This window comes from Ambystoma mexicanum, chromosome 7p, assembly GCF_040938575.1.
Source record: "Ambystoma mexicanum isolate Mex_15411 chromosome 7p, UKY_AmexF1_1, whole genome shotgun sequence".
Classification (NCBI taxonomy): Eukaryota; Metazoa; Chordata; class Amphibia; order Caudata; family Ambystomatidae; genus Ambystoma; species Ambystoma mexicanum.
Window position 1 is genome coordinate 742,298,703 of NC_090939.1, and position 24,686 is coordinate 742,323,388.

Here is a 24,686-nt window from a genome sequence, read left to right on the forward strand (position 1 = left end):
ACCGGCCCGTTTGATATTGTTCAGGTAGGTCTTATTGCTGTTCTTTAGTTTTGTTGCTATCCTGCATGCCTTTCTTTGTTTAAATTGTCTCTTTTTTCTCCCTTGGGTATGCGGAGCTTCAGCGCGGCAAACTGGCTTGGTTGAGCCCCGCTGGTAAATGATGGCGCATTAAGAGCGCTATGATGCGGTAAGTAAGCGCTATGCACAGAGCTGCAAAGTTCTGCCTTTGCTAACCTGTGTTTTCCTTCCTTGTAGGTCGCGGTGTTCTTCAGCGTGAGTGGAATGTCCGGAGTGGTGCCAGCCGAGAGGCGACCAGCCAGGTAAGCCTTTTGAGCAGTTCGTAATTTGTAAATGTCTCTACAGCTTTCTTTAATGTTGCCTCTATCTTCCTCTTTCAGGTTGTTCTGTCCGGGAGGCGTGCATATTGGAGGAAGCTGTTCTCAGTAGCTGCGAGTGTTTAAAGATGAAGACTGCAGGTAAGATGCTGCTGCTAATGATGTTCCTTTTGTCTCCTTGCAGGTTCTGCTTCTCCGAGGTTTGAGGGAATAGCTGGACACGGTGAGCGTCACGTTGCAAGCTGCAAAGTAACACGAAGCATGTTCTGCAGTCAGGGTGTGGTTTATATAGCCCAGGTAAAGTAGTGCCAGGGAAAGAAGTTCCAGGCCTGCCACACCCAAAACACTAGACCGCATAGCTTGGTTCTTAAGAACCAAGCTATGTGGATGCCTCCATGTTGGCTGACAATACAATAAAGTAGTTCCCAAGCACATTGTTGTTCATGTTGTATGAGCCTGGCGCCATAGGCGCCCGGATTGGCCCCATGAGGGCTTTTGAAGAGGATGCCAGGCTCTAGAGGCCCGAGTCCTGACTCCACCTGACCAATGGGTTTGCGAGAGGGGGTTTTGGGTGAGGGTCGTGACAGAATTAGGTCCAACCTAGATATTGGAGGTGTTCTATTTGGAAGGAAAGAACATAAGGTTGCTGCATTCGCAGACGACATGCTGCTAACGTTAACCAACCCGGGGAATTCGCTGGAGGCGGTGGGTAGGGAACTGACTCAACTCAGGGTGGTAGCAGGGCTGAAAATAAATAAGAGCAAATCGGAGGTACTAGGCCTGCAGATGACACCGGAAGGGGAACGAGAGGTAAAGCCCAGGTCACCGTATTCGTGGGCTAAGAACACATTGAAATACCTGGGCTAACTACCCTCCTCTTCTGCAGTCCATAAATATGACACTGACCAGATGGTGCCCATTATCAATATCCTGGTTGGGCAGGATAAATGCCATAAATAATGGTGGTGCAGCCGAGGCTGCTCTATGCGTTTATGGCATTGCCCATAAGGATGCCCAAATTCTTCTTTGGAACACTACAAAAACATACACAAGCCTTCATTTGGGATAGAAAGAAACCGAAGATCCCTCTCAAACTGATGCTACAACCCAGGAATAAAGGGGGCATGGGAGGTGCAGATCCTATAGCATACTATCTGGCATCCCAAATTAGAATTTTCAGGGATTGGTGGAAAGATGATAGAGAGAGGAGATGGAGGGAGATAGATAAGGCGGTGGTGGGCCCTAACATAGAGGAAATCCTATGACTACTTCGGGAGGACAGACCTCAAAACATGTACTGCAGATCAATTGAAGCCATGGTGGGAGATATGTGGGATGAAGTTATAAAACACTCTAATAAAATAACCACTTTTCCCTCGCCACTCACCCCAATATTTAGGAACCCACAATTCACACCAGGAAAGGAGGGGAAGGGGTTCAAGAAGTGGCAGGAAGGGGGATGCAATAAACTATGTGACATGAATATCCCTAGGCTGGCCCACTCTGTGCAGATTTAGGAAATTTGGTTAAAAATTATTGTTCAGTGGCACCTCACCCCCTGCAGACTGAAGAAAATGTACCGGATGACCTCTGGTCAATGCTGGAGGGGATACAGGGATGGACGGCCTCTGGGCAATGCTGGAGGGGATGCAGGGAGGAGGGAACCTGCAGGCACATCTGGTGGGGCTGCCCTTTTGTTGGGAAGGTCTGGGACATGATCCAGGAAGCAGTCGGGGGTATACTGGGTGTGGAGAAAAATCCAAATGTGGGTCTGTTCATATTGGGGCTAGATGGAGAGATGGAAAAGCTGGCCACGAAGGCCCAGCGGAAGGACTGCGTCATTCTGGTAATGGCAAGAGCATTATTGGTGGTGCAAAAATGGAAAGAAAAAGAACCACTGACTGAACATGAGTTGGTGAATAAAATGTGGAACTTTGCTGCATTGGAAGAACTAACTTAGGAGATCAGGGGGGAACATGTAAAATTTGTGGCGGACTGGGACTTGGTTCTCATGAAGTGGGCGTGGTGCCCAAGGAAGGTGCAGCTCCTGGGTCTGGCATGAGGACCACCCCGCATACATGGCGAGGAAAGGCAAAGGAGGCGAGAAAGGGAGTATGAAAGGGAAAGGGGAATACGTTTTTCTCAAGCAACAGGGGAGAGAAGACTGCACCGAGCCGGGGAGGGGAAGGGGGCTTTTGTGGGAGAGGGGAGTTTAATGTTTATTGTAATAATGGAAAAATGCCAATAAAAAGGTTTTGAAAAAAAATAAGCATTGACAAAGCCAACAGTTTTCACTGTTAGATCAGCCTTTGCTAGGCCCTGCCATCTCATGCCCATGTATACACACCATTTTCCAGCTGTTGCCATCTAAGGGCCAGGTCAACAGTGCCTGGAAAAACCCTATACCATGTCTAAACCAAGGCAAAACTGTTGGCATTGTCAATGCTTGGTGTTATTTAGCTATTCTCTTATGCTCTGCAGCAGTTTCTCTCATGCTACCCTAACTCTAGGTCTCGTGAACAGAGAATATGACGTCTGCAGCAACCTAAAACCAGGGAAGACAGGGGATTATCCAAATATAACCTCAGCCACCAATGTTTTAGGATAGATTAGGGGAGATCATTTTTGTTGGTTGATACAGAAACTCAATGATGGCAAGTAGAACATTCTGTTTCTGTTAAATCCTCTATTCCAACATCATTTACTCTGTGTTGATCTCAGAATGAAACAAGTTATACCCCCTCCTCTTTTTGTGTACCAGTATTCTGTTGCCCCCTCATCGTGGCACAACTCACGTTGACAATTATTTATCTCAATGTCTTAGACTGCACAATCCCCTCCCAGAAACAATACTTCATGTGAGCAGAACTAAATATGTAAATCTAGCTCTCAACAAAATACATGGGATTTCTTTCATAACTGTAAAACTAAAAAATTAACTGCTGAAGTTGTATGTGCATTTATGTGAAAAGTATGTAAATGATTGGTGCAGTTACCTTATAATTGCGCTCTGGGTGAGAAACAGTGCACCATTAATGTATGAGAAAATACACTGTCAGATTCAGAACAATATGCATAACTAGTAACCATGTGTTGTTGTTACATATGGGCGATTAGGAGCCAGTATTTCTCCTAAGAATTGTGTTTATCCCCCAACTGGGAAATGCAGAGTCAGCAAATGTGATTAGCATTCTGAGTGGTTTGTTATGGGGCAATCCGACATGATATCAAAGTCCCTGGTAAACAAGGTGAGTACATTGGTTTATGTGAACTCTTCTATCTCCCTTGTTTAAGCTCGCTATATTTTCTTCCTTTGAATATCACTATGCTCCTGGTCTAAACCCTATACTCCTCCTTCTTTCTCATAACTCTGGATAATCCCTGCATTTGATCTTTGCTGCTCATTCAGCGGACTCTTCTGTTTTGGCTCTTGGTTTCCTTGTTTCAGATCACATGTGAAATGCTGTGTCATGGTCTAGGAATTATCTTCTTTTCTATCTCTTTGCTGTGGTGTTCCCAAAGGCTCAGTTGTTGACTCCCTACTCTTTCTTTCTACGCTATTCCTCTTTTTTCTGTCATACAGTCATTCAGTTTCTCCTATCATTTCTGCGCTAACAATTCTCAGATCTTTTTTACATTTTCCTCCTTCTCTGACTCGCCACATGTGTATTTCTGTTGTTAAACTCTGAATGCTCTTTGTGACGATTCACAGGATCTCGTCACTTCTCCCCGTAGGGGAGCCCTTCCCTGCGAGGCTAGGGAGTTGAGCCCACTACGCAACATTTCTCCTGGGAGTGGCGGCAAGCGTGACCTGACAGGGAGAGACTTCTCTCTTCAGGACAAGGACCCCTTGTACCGTGAAGTAACTCCCTGACCCACTTTCCTTTTCCCTCCGACCATCAGTACCTCAGAAAACCCAACCTGAACAGACCACTGTTTGCTACTGTAACACAACTTCCAATACTCAAACAAAACTCAAAACCACTGAGAAGAGAAAGAATGAAGAAAGCATGAAGTGTCCTAACAGGTCGGAACCCAACTCTATGGTGAAGAAGAAGAGTGGAGGAGTAATGCTGATCCGACCTCTGTGGAAAGTAAACCATACTGTGAAGAGTGTGAACAATGGAGTAATAACAAATATTTAATGGAAAGTGAGGAAGGACAATGATACTCCGCTGAGGAGGACCCAGAACAACCGCATAAAGAGTAAAGAAGGACTTGCATTAGAGAGTCATCACCGAGCAGGTGAAGCCCTGGAAGTTCAAACCTGAGAGAGAGAAGTCAGGAGAATCAGAGAGGTCCTTGGTCGAGAGGACGTGGAGAACCAAGGAGAAAAGCAGTCCAGGAGCTAGCATGGAGCCAACTCCTGTGTGTGGAAGGCCTTCCAAGGTAGTGGCAACGACCTCGAGGAGGTGGACCATGCAGTCTGCAAACGATGCCGAAACCGCCGAGCAAATTGCTCCGTGGAACCGCTGAGTGCGAGATCGAGAAGAAGGAGGAAACGCTGGAAGCGTTTACCAGCACAGTATGATCCCGATCCCACAGGAAGAACTGTGATGCTTAACCTGCAAAGTAGAGGTAACAGGAGTAGTGGGAGAGGTAACAAGCAGTCATTAAGCAGGAACGTGAATAAAGAATACTATGGGAATCATCTTCATCGCAGTAATTTTGAAGATAGTAAAACGAATTAGGAACCTTACAGGGCACTTCATATTCGTCCTATTGGTGCTGAAGCCAGTAAAGAAAAAAAAGAATACTACAAGGACTCCTCACATTTGTCTCAGTAATAGTAAAATCAGTAAAACAAATAAAGAATACCATGCATGGGACTCAACATACACGTCCACGTACTTGTGAAACCCTCAAAGATAATAAAAAATAGCAAAAGACTTCTTGTACCCAGCTCAGTGGTTGGGAATACCAGAAAGCAAGTAAAGGGGGGCAGAAGAATTCTCGTGTTGTCCCATAGTGAAAGTGCTTAGAAGAGAAAGAAGTGGTCAGCGGCACCCGGAATACTGGTCCTAGTGGAATGAGAGACTGTGAACAAAGTGAGAGATTTATTAATGCTAAGGAATGGTTTGAAGTAAAGTCAGCTTTTGAAAGGGAGAAAAAGACACTACAAGAAACCCAGAGGAGTAAACGCCAGTACACCTATGTAGGGAAAACAAGGAACTGTAAATAAAGCAAGATTGGGGATACCTAAGAGAAGGTGGAAGAATCCTCCTGAGGAATTAAAGGAACTGATTAATCACGTCACAAGAATCTATCTCACGATAGACTATTAAGGCTGAGGAAGCCTGTCCAGGAGAAGGGAGTCATTCTCCTGTAACCCTTTTTGATTGGTTAGTACAACCCCTTTTTTGATTAGTGGTAGGGTCAGTACAGGTTAGTTTTTGGACGGAGGACAGACTATTTAATTTGACTACATCACTGACGACGAGCACCATAGTTAAATTTACGTTAACTTTGGCAAATTCCCTTTTGTTAGGCATAGACAGGCCTTTTTATTTTTTATTTCAATAAATTCATTGGAAGGTGCCGCCCTATTCTAAATTTCATAGTAAGCATTATTGGGGGATGGTCCTTAGAGCACCCAAAAGCCGAGATACTAGTGGTTGGTGACAGGGTGAATGGAATGACATTAGTGGCTTGGCAGGCATGGCGTATGCTACTCCACCTGCAAATAATTTAAAATCATTTACTGGGGTTGAGCAAAGTGAGAATGGCATGAAATGGCGTCAGTGTCTCCTGGGCCTTGGACTGCATTTCCTTAAACTCATTTTCCCAGAAATTGGCATTGCTCAATAGACCAGGGTGACCTGGTCTAATGGCATGGTTTCTTCTCGTGTCGATTACATTTTTGTGGGAAGTGAAGAAGGGAGATACATGTAACAGGTTACACTGGAGCAGACTACCCTTTCTGATCATGTGGTTCTGAATTGATTCTGAGAGATAAGAAAATGGATTTATCCTCTATGAGGGCTACTAATTTACAAGTTAATCCTAGTAGTAACAGGATAATGTGGACGGAGTCCAACATCAGTAGGTTTGACCAATTATTTAGAGCATGCCCCTAGAAGCTAATGGCTTGACTAATATGAGTAATCCTAAAATACTTAATAGGCTCAGTGAAATTGCATACAAATCCATGAAATGTAAAGTGATATTGCTTATTGTTAAAAGGCATGAAAACATCTATGATGTGGTCATTCAAAAAACGATTGTATACATTGAGTTGGGTCGATAAAGTTAGATTGATCTCCTCACGCCGTATGAAATATAAAATTTGGCTTCACAGATGTAGGCAATTCCAACTGGAGGATGATTTTTAAATTGCTTAGGATAACTGACAATAAAAAGGTTGGGTACCCATATAGGCAATATCTTTCAGAGGATGAGCTTAAAGAGGCTAATCCAGTACCTGCATCTAAACGGGTCACCCATATTAGCACTATATATCTCACTGAGGGAAAAGGGATTACTAGGATTGCTCCATGTATATCTGGACAATCAGTTGGCTTCCCTTTTGATATGGAGGACATTCTGAAGGTGACCGCTAAGCTTAAACCATCTAGAGCCCCGGGGCCCAAGGGTTTGGCTAATGTTGCCACAAAGTGTAATAACATGACATGGTCGCCTTTTCTGTTAAAGCTTTTCACCTCAATTTGGAATGATGCATCATACCTTGCTGCTGGAGGAAATCTATTCTTGTCCCAGTGTTCAAGAAAGGGGACAGCTCACAACCTTCCAACTACCACCTACTGGCGATGATAGACTCCTGTAGCAAAATCTTTTCTACTCTCCTTTTGGATATAATTAATCACTACATACATGAGAATAAGTTACTTTCCCGTCAACAGACAGGTTTTAGATCTGGACATTGTCATTGCTGATACCCTCTGCACTCCTGCGAGAAGCCTATATCTTTGTTACATCGATTATGCAGGTGCCTTTAATTGTGTTAATCATGAGAGACTCTGGTAGAAACTGCAAGGATGGGGCATCTGTCCCTGCTTACTCCAGGACAGTATACCATGACTATGGTGGCAGTCCACCTTGATTTGGGAGCATCACTTACAGGAGGCATTGACACAAACACTGGCCTGAATCAGGGCTGCGTTATATCTCCTGTTTTGTACAATTTCTATGTTGCGGATATGGATTCCACCTAAGATCAAGAGTGAAGGTACGCAGTGGTTATCCTACGCAGATGACACAATTATTCTTCATAGCATTCCCATTGGTTTGCAGAGATCCCTAGATGCCCTGTATTGGTATGCCAATATGAATAATCTTAGTATTAAACTCAAGCAAGTCAAGGTGATGATCATCAGGGCCAAGTAACGCAGCAACTATTCTGCTGGAAGCTAAATGGAGTTGCATTGGAGGTGGTGGATATCTACCCCTATCTTGGTATCCCCATTGTCAATAGATTTGCTTTATCATTTCATGCGAAAGCTCTGAATGGGAAGCTTGTGAACAAATGGAATGTGACAAAACGGTTTCTCTCCAAGGGTGGGGGTTACTCGTTTGAAGGCTTTTTGCAGATTTATAAAATTAGTGTAATCCCCACTGTTCTTTATGGTTGGGCAATCTTTGCAGAAACATACATATGATAAGCTAGAAGGGAAAATATGGAGTGCGGTTTTGAGGCTATCTCGATCAGTCCCCATAGAACATTTGGGGCTTACCTCACTTGTGACACTATGGAAAATCCAAAGATTCAAACTTTACGCAAAGATTATGTGTACAGAGGCCACTCTGGATGCACTTATGGGTTTCATTGCTAGAGCCTCTCGAGATAGTAATATTAATCCCTTGATGTAGGATCTTAGCATCATGGTTAATTCCTTTCGGCAGGAAATGTGTTTGACTCTTCCCATAGAGCAAGATGAACCATTGTCTAGTTTCTTGGTGAAACTGAAAGTCAAAGCGATGCAGTGGGATAAGACAAAAAACCTTGATAGGCTATGCCTTAAAAAGCATTAGTACCCGGCGAGGGCGCAATCAGAATGAAAGAACCATTCTGATTGGCCCTCGCCGAGACATTACCCGGCCAGGAATCCCTCCGTCAGGATTCCACTGCCATTGGCCCCGTCTGGGGGGGGGTGGGCAGCTCCTCAGCCAATGGGGAGGTTCGAAGCAGGGCCATTTCTGCTCTGAGCCTCCCCACGGCTGAGAGGCTGCCTTCGCCCCCCGCCAGGGACTACGATAAGGCTTTTTTTTGTTTTTTTCCCCTTCCCCTTCCCTCCCTCCTCCCTGCCCTCCCCACCCCACTTACCTTCTTGCTCCTTTGTCCCCGGTGGGGGACGATGGCAGCCTGCACCTGTGTGGAGACTCGGAGCGGGGCCATCCCCGCTCCGCGCCTCCACACGGGTGGAGGCTTCCATCGTCCCCCGCCGGGAACCCAGGTACGTTTCTTAATTTTTTCCTTTTTTTTCCTTTTTTTTTCCTCCCTCGCTTACACCCTCCCAAACCCCACTTACCTTCTTCTCTGTCTTCTTTCGGGAAGGGACGCTCTGGGAACATTTCTGTACCCAGCGCGTCCGCTCCTGATGGCCGCCATGGAAAGAGAAAACGGACTCTGTATTCCCTTTCCCGGCGGCCATTTTCTTGGTCCTTTTAAAAAAAACAATTTCTGTCCCGAAACACTGCTGCATTTCGGGACAGAAAAAAAATGCTTTTAGTGCCCCGGTCCCGCAGATATTGCGGTCCAGTGTACTAATAGCTATATGCCCCTCGCGGCAGGGGCATAACTGGCTCTGGTAATGCCCCGTGGCCTTCATTAAGGCCCTCGCTTTGCTCGAGCCTATAACTATGGGCCCCGGGGCATTACCTGAGTCGGTAATGCTCCTGCCGCTCGGGGCATATTGCTTAAATATACTCTGTATGCTGCTCAGGGTTTTAGGTTGTCAAAACCTTGAGACTATCTGAAGAAAATTTGCATTAATGATTTTAAGCGTTTCATCTTATATCTCCATTTTAATATTCTTCCCTGTAATTAGTACACTGGTGCATGGTCGGGCATTCCCTGTGAGGATAGAAAGTGATGAGATTGTAAACAAGAGATAGAAACAGCGAGACACATCCTCATAGCATGCATCATTCTGTTGACCTTTTTTCTTATGGGTTATATGAATTTGGTTAGTTGCCCGTCTAGGTTCCGACCTTGATCAATTCAGGGCTGCAATTTATTTGGCTGAATCCCTAGTGATCACTGGAGCAGCATATTATGTTTGGAAAAGGGTTATTAAGGACTCATAGGGCCTCATTACGAGAAGTGCGGTAAAAACGGGGTCATTACCGGCATGGAGGAACTAGCGGGTCCGTGCTCGTTTGACGCCGCTAATAGCGGGTGATTACGAGTGCGCGAGCACGCGCGAACCCCCATGCCGGTAATGGCCATACCGGCATACAGCTAAAGGCCCTCCAACCCCCCGATAGCGCCATCACGGGACCCGCCGATACCACCTCCGCCTAGGAGGAACCCCTTAATACTGCCCCGGTAATAACACCATGCTAATACCGGGCTCGCAATACCAGACCTGGAAGTAACATCATCGCGTCGGAACTGGAAATGCGCCTGCGGCCATCTTCAAAAACACAATCTATTGCACTCCTCCCAAACAACCAGTTGTTTTCAGGAGAGACCAGTGCCAATCTGTTCAACATGTCTAAGGCTACCAGGAAATCAAACCCCTGCCTGCGCAAGAAGCGTTTTTCAGACGAAGAACTCAACATGTTGGCGGACACCCTTGCTGCCCATGCTGAGGAGATCAACCAGCACAACCTCAAAAGGGAGGTGCAGCAGCGAAAAAATGAGATCTGGGAGGAGGTAGCCCACAAGGTCTCGGCATTCAGCACCACCTCACGGACAGTCAAAGACTGTAAGAAAAGGTGGGATGACCTCCGCCTCAGGGTACGGAACATCCTGGCAAGCAATAGGAGGGAGGCACAGACGGGGGTCCCCACTCACCCACAAAACTAATGCGCTGGGAGGAGATGTGCAGTACCTTCATACAGATGGAGTCCATCGAGGGCTTCGGGGAGATGGAGATGGGTGCCGCCACATCAGGAGATGGAGGTGAGTGACCCTGGAGATCCCAGTAGGGGAAACCATGACGTAGCACAAGTGATCTGTAATACAGTCTAGGCTTGGCAATGCATGTCCCAACACACACATCAACATATCCTTGTCCAGATGGAGGCCCAAACTCTACCACACTGAAATGCATGCTGAGTGACAATCCCATTACCAACACACAGCCAACACACACGGACCGTGCCCATGTAATACATCCCACAAACCCCAATACAACAGCATGCCACCTGCCATGCAGCATCCCTGAATTGAGACGTCACGGCAAATGCCAAAATGCCACCTTCATACTACCCTGTGCGACACACTTGTAAGATATGAATGCCTGATAAATGAAATTCTCCACAGCACCATATAATGCATCTTGTATGTAACACCATCACTGATGCCCTGCATCTCTTCTACCCCCCCAGGCACCGATGGAGAGGATGCCAGTGAGGAAACAGCCACAAGGGCATCCACGTCCTGGCACAAGACGACTCCCACAGGCAAGACCACCTCCGGGGCAGTCTCGCAGGCCACACCAAAACCCAGGGCGAGTGCCCAGGCCATGGCCGCACATGAGGGCCCCACATCAATGCCTGACACCGGGACCACAGAGCTGGCAACACCAGTGGAAGGCGAGGCCAGTGGCATACTTTCGGCAGCAACAAGCTCGGTGGGTGAGGCAGCAGCCACTGCCCCACCGAGCGACATTGAAACAGCAGTGGAGGAGTATGTGGACGAGGATAGACTAACCCATGTGGCATGTCCACACTCCCCAAGCCCCGTGTCCACCCCTCAACCCCACACCAGGCCTCACCCACCAGCAGCATTGCTGATCCTCTACTCAATGATTCAGACATTAGCACCCTCCCCAAGGACAGCCCTGCTAATGCACGCCCGGTCGCAGCACCCTCAACCGCTGCTGCTCCCACCAACCTCGAGGCACGGCCAGCAAGGGTGGAGGCTGGACAGGACTCAATGCTGGACCTTGTCCAACAATATGTTGTGGAGGGAGAGGACAGGAGGCGTGATATTGCGCAGGTCATAGCGGCGAACACAGCCGCCATCAATGACTCTGCGTTGATGATGCAAGAAAGCCTGGGGGCCGTCACACAGGTCCTCACCTCAATCCTGCTGCACATGCAGCAGCAACAACCCGCACCAGCCGTGCAAATCACCACGGCTTCCACACCATCCACCACATCCCCATCCTCATCAACCGCTTCCTCTGCACCCACCAGCCCTGTGCGTCCAACAAGATGGAGTGCGAGGCACTCAGAAATGCTGCCCCCGGACAACAAGAAAGCAAAGAAATAGTGTGGGACAACAATGGGAGTGGGTCAGATGGTGTCGGTGGTGTATGGGTGTATTAGGGGGAATTAATGGGGGGTATGTGGAGTTCATTGGGGGTATGGGGAGCTCATTGGGGTTATGGGGAGTTCATTGGGGGTATGGGGTGTTTTGGTGTTGTGGGGGGGGGGGTAGCACATTTCTGTAGTTGATATTAATACACCCGTTGTGTGAAAAATCATTCAATGCCTGGACATTGTTAATTTTGTGTGTATACATTTTATTCATGACCGTGCACAGTGCCCAACTCCCCACATTCCCTGTGTGCATGTCCACATGGACCCAGTGTACAATGTGTTACTGACACATATCCATCAACGTCCCTGTGGGTCAGAAGTATCCGTCAATCAGTGATTGGCGTACTGCACGGCCATCTTGTGCATCACGTACTGGCAGGGGTGCTGCTTCTCCTCCGTCTTTATCCTCATCATCCTCACCCAGTGCATGCATGTCAATGTCAGGTGGCAGTGGTACATTTTCTCCGGACGCACATGTTGTGCAGCATGACACAGGCCGATCTTTGCCACCTTCTCAGGCCTATAAAGGAGTGCTCCACCAGACCTGCTTAGGCAGTGGAACTCTGCCTTCAACAGGCCAAAGGTCTGCTCAATCACAACACGGGTACGGGTATGAACCCGATTGTACTCCTCTTCATGGCTGTTCCGCGGGTTCCACACAGGGGTAAGTAGCCACAGCTTCAAGGGATATCCTCCATCACCTGCAAGCGAATACAAATAGGTCTGTGTGAGTCACTCTGAGCTGCCACCTTCAGGATTCAGCAATTAGGTGTTGACTTGCACATGTTCCTGTACGTATGCACAAATATCATTTAGATGCATTGTATACTGCCATATGGTGTGGTATTCTGGATGGCATTGTACAGATGATGCAGGGTGATTTCTTGCATGCTGATGCGGATTTACCGTGGATGCAGGACAATGTTTTGCCTCCCATTTTTGCTGTGTATACCACACTGTGCATGATCACACTAGCACAGTTGCATTCATGTTTAGTCATGCATTGCTTGACATACCCATGGTGGCCAGGTTGTGCGTCTTACATGTTGTCATTGATATAGGGCATTGGTCCAATGTGTGCCAGTGATGTGTCATGTTCGGGTTGGGAGGTTCAGGTCAGGAGTGTTTAGCTCTGCGTGCATTTTCCACTCAACACCCATTCCCACCCTGGTGGAGTATGCATCCTCCCAACTCACAAACCCGATGCACTGCAATGGGCCAGTCAGGCAACTCACCAAGCAGCCAGGCACATCGTCCAGCATGTCGCTCCATGTGACGGGGTAGCGTGGAGATACGCATCACCATGGCATCATGTGTCGATCCGGAATATCGGGCGCAACAATGTGTGATGATCTTGCTGGAGTCACATACCATCTGCACATTCATGGAGTGGTATTGCTTGTGATTGCGGTACACCGCCTCTAGGGCATGGGGACTACCAATTCTACATGGGTGCAGTCGAGGGCACCAACGCAATTGGGCATGCCTGCCAGTGCATGGAAGCCTACTTGGGTGTTGGCTATTTCCTGGGCAGTCCGTGGTAGGGATATGTGGGTGCTAGCGTGCTTCAGGACGGCATCCAGCACTTTGGTCAGCATGCGTGAAAATAGTGATTGTGAAATGCCATACAGCTGGCGCCCTGTGTGCTGGTAGGTGCCTGTGGCCAGGAAGTGGAGCACAGACACCACCTTTAGTAGCGGGGGATGGCAGTGCGTATTTCTATGAGGCTGACAGTGTCGTTGTGTATCATGTCCACTTTGGTGGTGATGGTGTCCCGGTCCAACTGGTATAGGGTGTGGATCTGCTCAGGGGTAGATTGAATGGACTGGGTCTGATGCGAGGGATTGGTGGCTGTCTACGAGGTACTACTGGCTGCACTGGTAATTGCTGGCCCTGTCTCACCCTCCTTCTCCTCCTGCGTCTCCTCTGCGCTGCCTGTTGCTGTGGCTGTAGTTGTTGTTGTTGCTGTAGTTGTAGCAGTATAGGCATGTCCTCCAGCCCCATGATTGCACCAGCTAGTGGTATCATTTTGGTGTAGGAAGGAGTGTGGTGTGTGGGTGTACTCCTTTCATACTGGGACAGGCTCCATTGACTCCACCTGTGGTGATGGTGTGCACCTGTGGCAGTTGCCTTGACTGCAGGTTGCTGTTTACGGGTGGTCCGCGAAGCCTGTATGGCCGCCATCGTGCAGCCCCTAATTACCGCCTTCGGGATGACGGTAATTGCATGCCCGCGTGAGTTGTGATGTCCTCCTATTACCGGCATCACGGTATTTACTCCGCGAAGGGGTGCGTGCCGTGCCGGTATGAAGGGGCACAGTACGGGCAGTGGCGGTATTGGCGGGTTGTCGGGTCATAATGGCCAGGACCTGTTAATGATGCCGGTATTACCATTCTGTCTTCCTTTTTTCATTAACTCCTTTCTCGTAATGAGGCCCTTAGACACAGTTTAGGTGGTTCTTTTTTTACATTATGATATTGGGGATCTTTTGTATTGAGTGCATATTACTGGTTGTAATATTGATTGTTTTGTACATTGATGAATTGAGTTTTAGTGATCTGTATGGATTTTTACCTTTTTTAACATTAACGTATATGCATGCATTCTTATTATAATGATCTTAACATACAATATGGATTTTATGCTGATACATTTTATGACAATATGTCTTTTTTATCATTTAATGCTGTTACTTACGTTGATGTATTTGATGTTTTTTTGTGTTTTGTGCAAAAGCTTTTGATTAACCATAAGCACGTTACACATAAAAAAATAAATAAATACATGAATAAATTCATAGGTAATAAGGCCACCACTTTGTCTGTCTCTTTCTGACTTACCACATCTCTCAATCACTTCAGCTTAACCCTTCCAAAACTGAGATTGCCTTCTTTCCTTCTCTTTGTGACTGTTTTCATTCATCCATTTAATTCCCTCCTAATTTTCTTTCTTTCTCTTCTTCTGTTCTTCATATAGGTGTCATCTTTCTCCCTGTCCTCTCTTTTTCCCATCATATCTCCTCCTTTGCTCGGTCCTGCTGCTATCATTGCTATAATATCCACAAAATCTGAATATTTTTTACTTTTTAGGATGCCAAGGACCTTATCCTTTTTATGCTGTTCTCATGCCTTGATCACTGTTCCTCTCTTCTTGTTGGCCCGCCAACATGTGCTCTCCCTCCTCTTCAATCTGCCTTCAATCTCCCTATCCACATACTCTGTCCATTTCCTCTCCATTCCCATATTACCCCATCTTTAATCGTCCTTCATTCGCTTCCTTTTCCCACCATTCTTCAGTTTTGTTTTCAGAGCGTTTTTACATGCATCCGCGATCTTGCCCACATTTATTGCTCGTCTCTGTTTTCAGTCTAGTTTCTTTTTCAAGCACTTTCCTGTTCTTTATTCTTTCTTGACGGACCTTCACACTCTCATGTCCATGCTTTTATTCCCGTAGCCCCTAAACTTTGGAATGCTCTCCCTCTTTCTGTACGATCTTCCCCCAGACTTTCTGTTTTTCGTTCTTCCCTTAAAACGTCTTCTCACTTCAGCTTGAATTAAATTATCTTTCCTGATTGATCACTTTGTAAATACTTTAATTCTTTTGTAACAGTTTATGTAATTGTTTGCAGTGCTTTGGCGAAAGTGCTTTATAGATTAAAATAAACACATAAATACAAAAACACAGGGGATTTTCGGTCAGGAATATTGTGGCTGTGTTGGCAGAATCCACATTTATTACAGCAGGCTCAAATCCCTTCTGTGTAATGGAATGGATTTGTATGTCTTATTTAGAAATCCAGTTGGAGGATCAATGTGTGTCAACCCAGCAATATTGCACTTAAGCTAATGGCAGTAAAGTATGCTGGACCAGACAAGCCAATCCTAGCTGCTGGGGAATCTTCGACATCCCATTGTAGGCCCCTATACTTGAGTCTATGTGTTATTACCCGGGTTCCTGGATCATTCATTCGTTTCGATTCCAAAGGGAGGTTGTTGGGTATGTGGGTCTCTTGGTCTGTAGTTTCAAATCTTATTGCTTTACTCTCTCCCAATCTTTGGAAGGATTACCACCCTCAGAGAGGCTAAAGCGGACTTTCTCTCCAGCATAGTATACACTAGTGTCCATTAGGGAAATTGGTTGGAGTCCTTCTCAAATTGTCCAATGTGTCAGAACATCATGGGTGCCCCATTGTGTCCCAGTTTTCCTTCGACTCCATGGGTGTATGGTCATGCTCAATTATCCAAGGGATTTTTGCAAGTTCAGTAACTAACTTATCGGCTAGAGTCCAGGTGGAACAGGCCTAATGTAGCAATCAGACCCTGAGTCAGGGGGTGTACATGGCCGGTAATGGCCTGCCAGCCCAAGCTTAGGCAAGGGCTGCAGGCTGTTACAGGCCATGTACGCACCCCCCGACAAGGGGCTGGTAGCTATTTACACCCCGGGGTACGCCCAGGATGTAATTAGTTATTTATTTTACTGTGGGAGATGGGCTCTGCGCGATCTTTTGTAAAAAAAAAACAAAGAAAGAAAAAACAAGATGGCTGCCAGTGCCTGCCACCATAGGAAACGGGATGTGGTCCCTTTTCTATTTCCATGGCGGCCATGGGCAGCAGGAGTGCCGGGTCGGAGCATAAACCTCCGGTCCAGCAGGTAATTGGGGAGAGAGAAAGGGGAAAAGGTGTGGGATTTCTTTGGGGGTGGGGATGTTGGGAGAGGCTCCCTGTTGCTTCCCCACAATCAAGATAGCGCCACACAGGAAAGGGCCTTCGGTGGCTAGAAAAAGCAGGCAGTACACAGGTTGTTCTTGCCTGCTTTTCCACCCACTTGAGCACCCTTTCCGGGGTGCGAATCAAGAATGTACATCAGGGGAGGTTTCACTTTGTTGATGCTATGGGCTGTTTGCCTGAAGATAGGATAGTGAATATGCTCTGCTTTTTCCCAGGGAACTTTTTTGACCACACGCTAGACCTTCTAGGTACATGGGGCTGCTTATGAAAATGAGTCCATGGCATCAGGAGTGCTTCAGGGTTTTGCTATTACAGATGTACTTCCTCAATGCTCTCTTTTCTTTAACAGGTTTGACTTGTTCTCTGGGACTCCATACCTTGGGCTCTTTCTGGGTCATCCAAATATTCTCCAGGCATTGGGCATCACTGCGGGCATTGTGAGATGCACATTTTTAAAATTCAATTCAGGGACGTTATAGCTTTTTCACTTGACTAGGTTGGGATCTCTTTTAGACAAGTGCACTGTTTCGGCTGGAATTAGACTGAACTTTTAACCTAGTGAGGTGGGTACATGGTTCGGTTCTTCATCTCGGAGTACCAAGAAGTGTAGCTACAGGCAGTGTCCTTAGCTGAAATATCTAGTTACACTCCAGGATTCTTCTGGTGCACAGCCGTTTCTGTAAGCTGCTACGAGTTTATCTCTTAGAATGCTTTAATGTGCCCCCATTAAGTCCTTACTTTGGGATGTTTTCCTACCATTTGGCACCCATTATTTCCGTTTCATTCGTCCCTGGTCATATTGAGCCAATATGGTACATGCATACCTTATGTACTGTGGAGTAGCTTCTCCTGCACAACCTCTATGCATCTTTCGCGACCCTGAAGGTGGATGGTTTGTCTGCATTAGTGGTATACTGCCCTGCCATCCAGTTTGTCTGACTTACAAACTTGCATGTTACAGTTTATGGTAGGCTCAGGCTGCGGGGGTTATGTGTTATTCTTATGTGGGATAAGGCTCTGTATATCATCATGTAAGGAAGGACTGTGATGAAGAAGACAGATGAAGAGGCAATGCCCCGATTACCGACCAGTAATCTTCCCCACTCCAAGACCAGGTCTTCCTCGTCACTTTTCTACTCCCTTGCCCCATTTGTTTGGTCATATACAGGAGTTGGGTAGCACAGTTCTGAGGGGATTTATAGGCCCGGGTAGGTGGCCCATGTCTTCATGATGGAAAGAGAAGACAGACCTGTGATGATTCTCTGTTGTCTTTCTTGTACTTGGATAGGGTGATAGAGTTTGTCTCAGGAGGTGAAGCCTCAAGTAATTAAGGACTGTGACAGGGTAGGCCTGGACTCGGTGTAATGAAGATTACAGGTACGCCACTGGGGCATTATCAGGGTTTGCAGGAGTTACTAACAGAATGACACTTAAACGAGGATGTTTCATTGTATGACATGTCAAAGTATTGTTGACTGGTATGGATTAGGAGAATTTTCTTCACTTTTGATAACATCAAGACCTTACCTGGCATGCAGTCTAAAACGGTAATGCCGTTGGACCATGCCGTGTTGGAGCCTCTCTGGCAGTCACATTTACATGCTTTGCTGTTCCATGGCCCCAGCTTATCATCCGACTGTAATGCAAAGTAAAGTGCATTATTGCAATGATCATGAAATGGCTGCAGGCAAGATGTTATGATATGACAGGTTATTTATAACGTTGCTTAATACCCAGAGGTTTCTAGGCGCGGACCCAACCTGTGGTGCTCCGTGTCATCTTGCTGCTACCAAGGCGAGCACGTTGCCCCTGAGCTATCATCCTGAGGCTTCATGTTAATAATGGCATATTGGTTCAGAGGTAGCCAATGACATCTTGATTTTTCTGTGAATAAGTAACTATAGAACTATTCAACAAGTTTCACCATTCAGCTGTTTTGAGCTTGGCCCTATACCGGATGAAAATGAAAAAGTCCATGAACCTTCCCCCTCCCCCAAAACGTAACTTCTTAATGGTGCCTGCTACCTCGTCCCCCTGCCAACCCTGCACTTACTTAAATAAATTCCCTCTGCAGTGAATTGATGTGTGCCGTCTCGCAGCCTTGAACACTGTTTTGTGTTTCTAATGTGGGTGTGACTGCCGGCGCTGTTTTCGTGTGGGTGAGCCTGCTTGCATTAGAATTACCAACATATGTTTTTTTCCATTTTTGTCGGCAGCAAGCACTTTTGCAGAAAATTGAAACCTTTTATTGTATTCTATTTTTATTGCCAGCAGGCCCACTTATGCTAGAAACAGCATGTGTTATAATCCTTGCATTGGCCAATGCTCTCACTATAAATAGACAATCTTACTTTCTCATTTCAGCGCATGCGCGCCCGCTGCAAGGAGAAAACGTATCTTTTCTGTCTTGTTACGCAGTGATTTGGAACTCTGGGAGAAAAGGTCTCCTTGTCTCCACTTCCCAAGTCAGCTTGGCCTGCGTGGTGGATGGCAGCCTTCCCTGTTTCAAAGGGCGGTCTTCAGCCTGATAGTGTTCTAGCCAAATCGCTTAGAAATGTTGAACATTCAGGGCCATTGAACCATCTAAAGTTTGGTTGGCCTGAGTTTTTCTCCAACAGGTTTTTCTATGTTTAACAGCACAGGATTAACTGTGGAATGTCACTGTGAGCCCATAGAAAGAGCGCTCGATTGGACATGGTGTTGGCACAGTACAAATAAAGAATGTTTTTATTTGACATTTCTTATTGAAAACATGGAATTTTAATAATGTAGTCATGGAGGACATCTTGAAAAGCCTATCCACAGTCACCTAGGTCTATATAGAATGTCCGCGCCTTTGTAGAGAACTGATAGGATAAGCATTGATACTGCATAGCAATAATAACCAACACATGCATGCTCGCTGATTGACGGTGTAGCACATACCTCAACATTTGGAAACTCGGCTACTATGGTGGCAACCGTTGATCCAGTGCGGCAGACAATAGAGGAAACAAAAGAAATTACTGCACATAAGGGATAAGCTTAAATATCATTTCACCAACGAATGCAAAATAGTGGACATGGTAACGGAGACATTTCAGCCAGTATTCTGAACAATGCAGCACAGGCTGTCCTAGGGAACCTTAACCGGCTCTAGCAAGTGCTTCCCATGATGATATCCGCACCCTAACGAGAGACGTGTCGATATGCCTGACATTGTGTATAAACCATCACGCTTCCACCAACAAGGCCTGCAATGACAAAGGGTTTCACGCTGGAGGTGGAGCCGGAGAAGGAAGCCAACCGGAGAGAGACGTCCAGAGGCCAGGATTGGAGGTTGGAAGTGGTGAAGAGTAAGGAGGAGGCAGAGAGCAAGAAGAAGGTGAAAGACAAGCAGAAGGTAGAGAATAAGGAAGCAGGGAAAATCAAGGAAGAGGCGAACATTAAGAAGGAGGTGGGGAGGAAGGAGGACGAGGAGATGGTGCAAAGTAAAGAGGTGGGGGAAAACCAACCAGGAGGTGCAGAGTAAAGAGGTTGCAAGAGGTAGGGAGGGAGTAAGTAATGGAGAGGAGGAGAGAAGAAATAACAGAAGAGGTGGGGTGGATGGCGAGGAGTGACAGGGAGAAAGAAACATGACGAAGGGTGGAGGTAACCTCAAGAGAAGAGAAGACTTAAGAGTTAGAAAATACTTCATGCAAGGAGCTGTGGAGATACATACAGAGGCAACTGTAATTATAATAATTGTTCTTTTATAACGTGCTTAAGACCAGGGACCAGTTTCTAAGGTCAAGGCCTGGATTCGAACCTGTGTTGCTTTGCATTGTCTTGCTTCTAAAACAAACACGTTCCCCCTGAGCTATCCTCCCGGTAGATTGAAGGAGGGGGAGAAGAGAGACACTCAATAAGAGGCTGCAGCAGATAGGGAGAAGGAGCAGGCATGCTACAAGCCTGGCAGGAGGCAGTTGAGGATAGGAGGAGGAATGACCATGTAGCATCGATGTGGTGCCAGAGGAGTGGAACTAGAAGTCTAGCAGAGAGAAGAGGAGAGGTGAAATAGGAAAGGTTCCCTTGAGTTTGAGATGGTCCGGACTCATGAAGGAGGTAGATAAGAACAGGTTTTTGGGAAGTAGAGCCAGCATATTCAGATGGGGAAGACGAGTATGATACATGCTTGCAAGTTAGGCATAGGCAGCAACACCTGTGAATAGGTGGCCAGCCTCCTCCTGGTAGCGCTGTGCCTGTATGCATCTTCTGCTGCCTAGCCTAATGTGCAAGCAGCACACCTGGGGCCCTGAGACCCAGGTGAGAAAGAAGAGACCCCAACCGATGGACCTAGGAGTAAAGAATGACTCGAAGGGACACTCAAACGTCCAGATTGTGTTGAACCTGGGGACCTTTTTGCTGAACCCAGAGACTTTGTTGTTGAGATATATAAACAGGAGCAACCCGATTCAGAAATACTGAGAACTTTCTGGGCCAGAGAGAAACAACATACCATAGAGTGTCTCTTGCCAGAAGGAAAGTCCTATTGGTCCTGAGAGGATTTATGGGGGCACTTTCCTTTACTTATTTGGAACCATATATTGCAAGCATGCTGAATGAATATTAATTTAAGCTCCCATTCTGGATCTGTGTGATATTGATACATTCGCACTCGGAGAAGGGCGCTCAGCCAATCAGGTGGCTGGAAGTATGGGCGAGAATACAGTGTGTACCGCTCGCTCTTTACAGCCACACAAGACCTTTCATGGGTGGTGCCATCTAGTTTGAGGGTTGGCAACAGGGAGCCTCATGCTGTTCCTTCCCAACCCTCCCCTAATGACATTAGAGCCCTTCCCCCCCGCCCCACCTTCCCACCTTACCTGCTGGACTGGAGCTTTGTGCTCCGGTCTTGGCACTCCTCCCACCCGCCATGGAAATGGAAAAGGGACTATGTCCCTTTTCCTATGGCAGTAGGCATCATTTTTTCCCACCGGAGATTGGGCTTGTGCAATATCACGGAGCCCATCTACCGAGCAAAATAATAAACACTATTTGCACGACACAAAAACCCCAGAACGTGAATAACAATCACGCCCCATCCAGAGGAGTGGGGGGGCTGAGGGGCATACATGCTGGTAATGGTCCGCAGCCCTCGACGAGGCCCTCTCGCTTCGCTTGGGCCTGCCTAGGCTTAGGCTTCCGGGCCGTTGCCGGCAGTGCACGGCCCCTGGCTGTGGCAGGGTTGCTACAGTATCGGCTTTGCGTCCATGCCTATTCCTCTATAGGTCTCGCAGTTCAAGAGCATGGGGGAAGAGGGTAACTTAAATATTCTTTTCTGAGGGTGCCTAATGATTTTTTTGTTAGAGATGGATCTATCACATCATCACAATTGGGGTATTCATAATTATGGTCTGCAACTCGTTCAGGAACGTACATGTTAGTGGTGCTGGGGAGTATACCCATTAAATAATGTCAGGTGGTCTTTCCCTGCCTTAGATGATACCATCAGATATGGGCCATCACTGTCCATTTGAGTGCTTACACTTTGATATGGAGCATTCTTCCTACCCATGATGAAGACCCTCTGGGCCAATGGTAAAAACCTGAGTGTAGTCCTTGGCGAGAGTGTGTTCTGCTAAGGAATCGATATTCACTCCTCAACAAAGGTGTTTTCTATGCCGGAAGCAGTTTGGGTTTACCGCTCCGGATATATAGCATGCCCGATCCTATTTTAGTCTTGTGGCGCAAGCTGTTCAGATTCCATGACATACAGGAACCAACTAGTCTGTCTTTGCTGTTTTCTGCCATTGTCCGGAGACCACTTCTTATTGCCATTGGTTGGAGTTGCTCATCAACACCCCCAACAGTCTTTAACATTCTTTTCCACTAAACACCCCCTCACACCTCAGCACCCTGTAAAGCATTTTTCATCCTCTCCTTGGTGATTCTCCCCACAACGCCTTTTCACTCCCTTCCGTTACCACCCTTCCTCCGATTCATCACATGAAAACTTTCGAACGTTTTCAATCTAAACCCTTTTATAACTATTAAACTCTGCGTACATCACCTGTGGTATATAGAAGTCATGGGGCTATTCTCTTGAGATAATATGCCCATCCTCAACCATTTTAATCGAACTTAGAACCACCGCCCCCTTTTGGTGAACCCGGGGAACTCCATTTCCTCTGTCTTGCTTCTTCAAAGTCCTGGCGTTTAAAAAAACTGCATTGCTGCTTGTGGATCAGTCAAAAAAGGTGGTCTGGCCCAGTATGACACATTTTTAATTTAGAAAGGAAGACCAGTGCCCCCGCCAGACATTAGTCCAATAATAGGGAGAGTGCGACCTCTCCCCATTCTCCTTGCAGTCCAGAGTGCCCTAGCTCAGTTTCTGTAACTGGGGAATTTACGCCAAGGGCTTACTTTCAGAGGAGTTCCAGGTCTCCATGTTCTGGTCGATGTGCTATCTCAATCGGACTTGTTTTTGAAGGGCAGGCTTTCCTGGACCTCTAGTAGCAGATTTTCTGTGACCTCTAGAACATTAGGCAGGATGACCGTGTTTCTAAGTAAACCCACAATATGGAGGTTCCTGCACCAAGAACTCCCCGCCAAGTCTTACAGGTTTAGCTGACAGTACTTCTGGCTATCTCTGTAGTTGCTGAATTGTTGCAGTGGTTTGATTGCTGAACATTGTCGGCGGTCACTTATGTGTTGTCTTGTTTCTGTCTTTCTGGTGGTCAGATCTTCCAGTCTTGCATTTGTTTATTTATTTTTTTTATTACATTTATTGATAGCCCCCACACCCGGAAGTATCACAGCGCTAATTGAGGTTACAGTACAGCTAATAGAAAAGGAATACATTTTTCAACTTTTTCAGAAGATTAGCTAGGAGGGCTCACTCTGGATGCAGTGCGGTAGAGCATTCCAGAGTGCAGCGTGACAATGAAGCTTGCTCCTCCTGCTCGTTGTCTGGTGAATTTCAGAATCGCTAGGGAGGTGGAAGAGCGCAGGCAGCATGGGCGAGGCCTTTTAGAGATGCACTGGGTGAGGTAGGAGGGTGCAGTGTTGAGAACGCATCTGTGAGTAATAGGGAGGATTGTAAACACAATACAGGCTTTGATTGGTAGCCAGTGAGCTTTGCAACTCAAAAGAGAAATATGGTCAGATCGTTCATGCCCCGGACGGCCCAAAGGGCATTGCTTTGGCTAAGTTGCAACTTAGTTAGGTTTTTGGTGGAGGTTCCTGTAAGGTGAGCATTGCAATAGACCACTTTGCTGCCGATGATGGCCCTGGCTAGAGTGAGGCAACTGTTGGGGGATAGGAATTTCCTGCTGAGGTTGATGGACATAGTAGTGTGGGCTGAGGAGGAAGCAACAGCATTAAGATGTTTTTGCATGTTTAGTTCTGAATCAAGATAGACTCCCAGGGTTCTCACATGGCTGGATACAGGGCTGGTGTTACCATCAATGGAAAAGGAGTCAAATGCTAGGTCCAGATGTTTGAGTTTACGATAAGGTGCCCTGTCTTATCATCATTCAAGCATAGATGGTGCTAAGCCTTCCAAGTTGGGATGATGCTATAAACCTGATTGGTGTTGTCAGAGTCAAGGCTATGGTTTCCAGTGAATTTAAGGAGTACTTGCGAATCATTAGCAAAATTAGTGTAGGGGATGTCATGTTAAGTTTGGAGATGTGCACCTCTTGTTGGCCAAGATAAGCCCTTTCAGGTATTTTGGTAAAGATCAGTGCTGTTTTGCACAGGCCTCTTTGTCTTACACCGTGCTGTGCTTAACAGAAGTGAGAATGTGTCTTTGCTGCTCCCAGTATGTTCCCACCACCCAGTTCCCTGCCTCTGGAGCAGCACTGCCTTTCACAGCTGAATGGCTCTATGTTCCACTGCCATGAAGGGAAACTGATTGGATCGCTTGTTTGCCAGCTGGCATCATTCTTCCATGCTGCTCATGTCCCTAAGCAACTCACCGGCTCTTTTAAGATCTGCTGCAGGCTTTCTCCCCCCTCCTGCACCACCTGAACCTTCAATAATCCTTGGCTCTCTGGTGATTTTCAGGAGAGGAGAGGTTGAAGGAAAGGAGACTCAGACCCTGACCTCGGTATTGGTCAGGCACTACTATTCTGGGCCTGCTGGCAAAACAGTTCTTTCCTCTAGCCAGAGCACAGTGAATCCTGCTCCACTGCCTGGCAGTCTCTGCCAA

General features: G+C 46.8%; 1 protein-coding gene across 3 annotated transcripts in view; it reads right to left on the reverse strand.

Annotated features, from left to right (window-relative positions):
* Window positions 1–24,686, reverse strand: part of RS1 (retinoschisin 1) — a 181,674-nt gene that overhangs the window by 58,957 nt on the left and 98,031 nt on the right. The window contains exons 3-4 of one of the 3 annotated variants that reach the window (XM_069636853.1): window positions 19,439–19,458; window positions 18,041–18,149 (exon numbers count right to left, since the gene is read on the reverse strand). The exons of 1 other annotated variant lie outside the window; for it this stretch is intronic. In XM_069636853.1, the coding sequence (XP_069492954.1) occupies window positions 18,041–18,149; window positions 19,439–19,458 (129 nt within the window). Of the gene's footprint in view, window positions 1–18,040; window positions 18,150–19,438; window positions 19,462–24,686 lie in introns of all 3 variants that reach the window. One more of the 3 variants, XM_069636851.1, reaches the window with a different exon arrangement.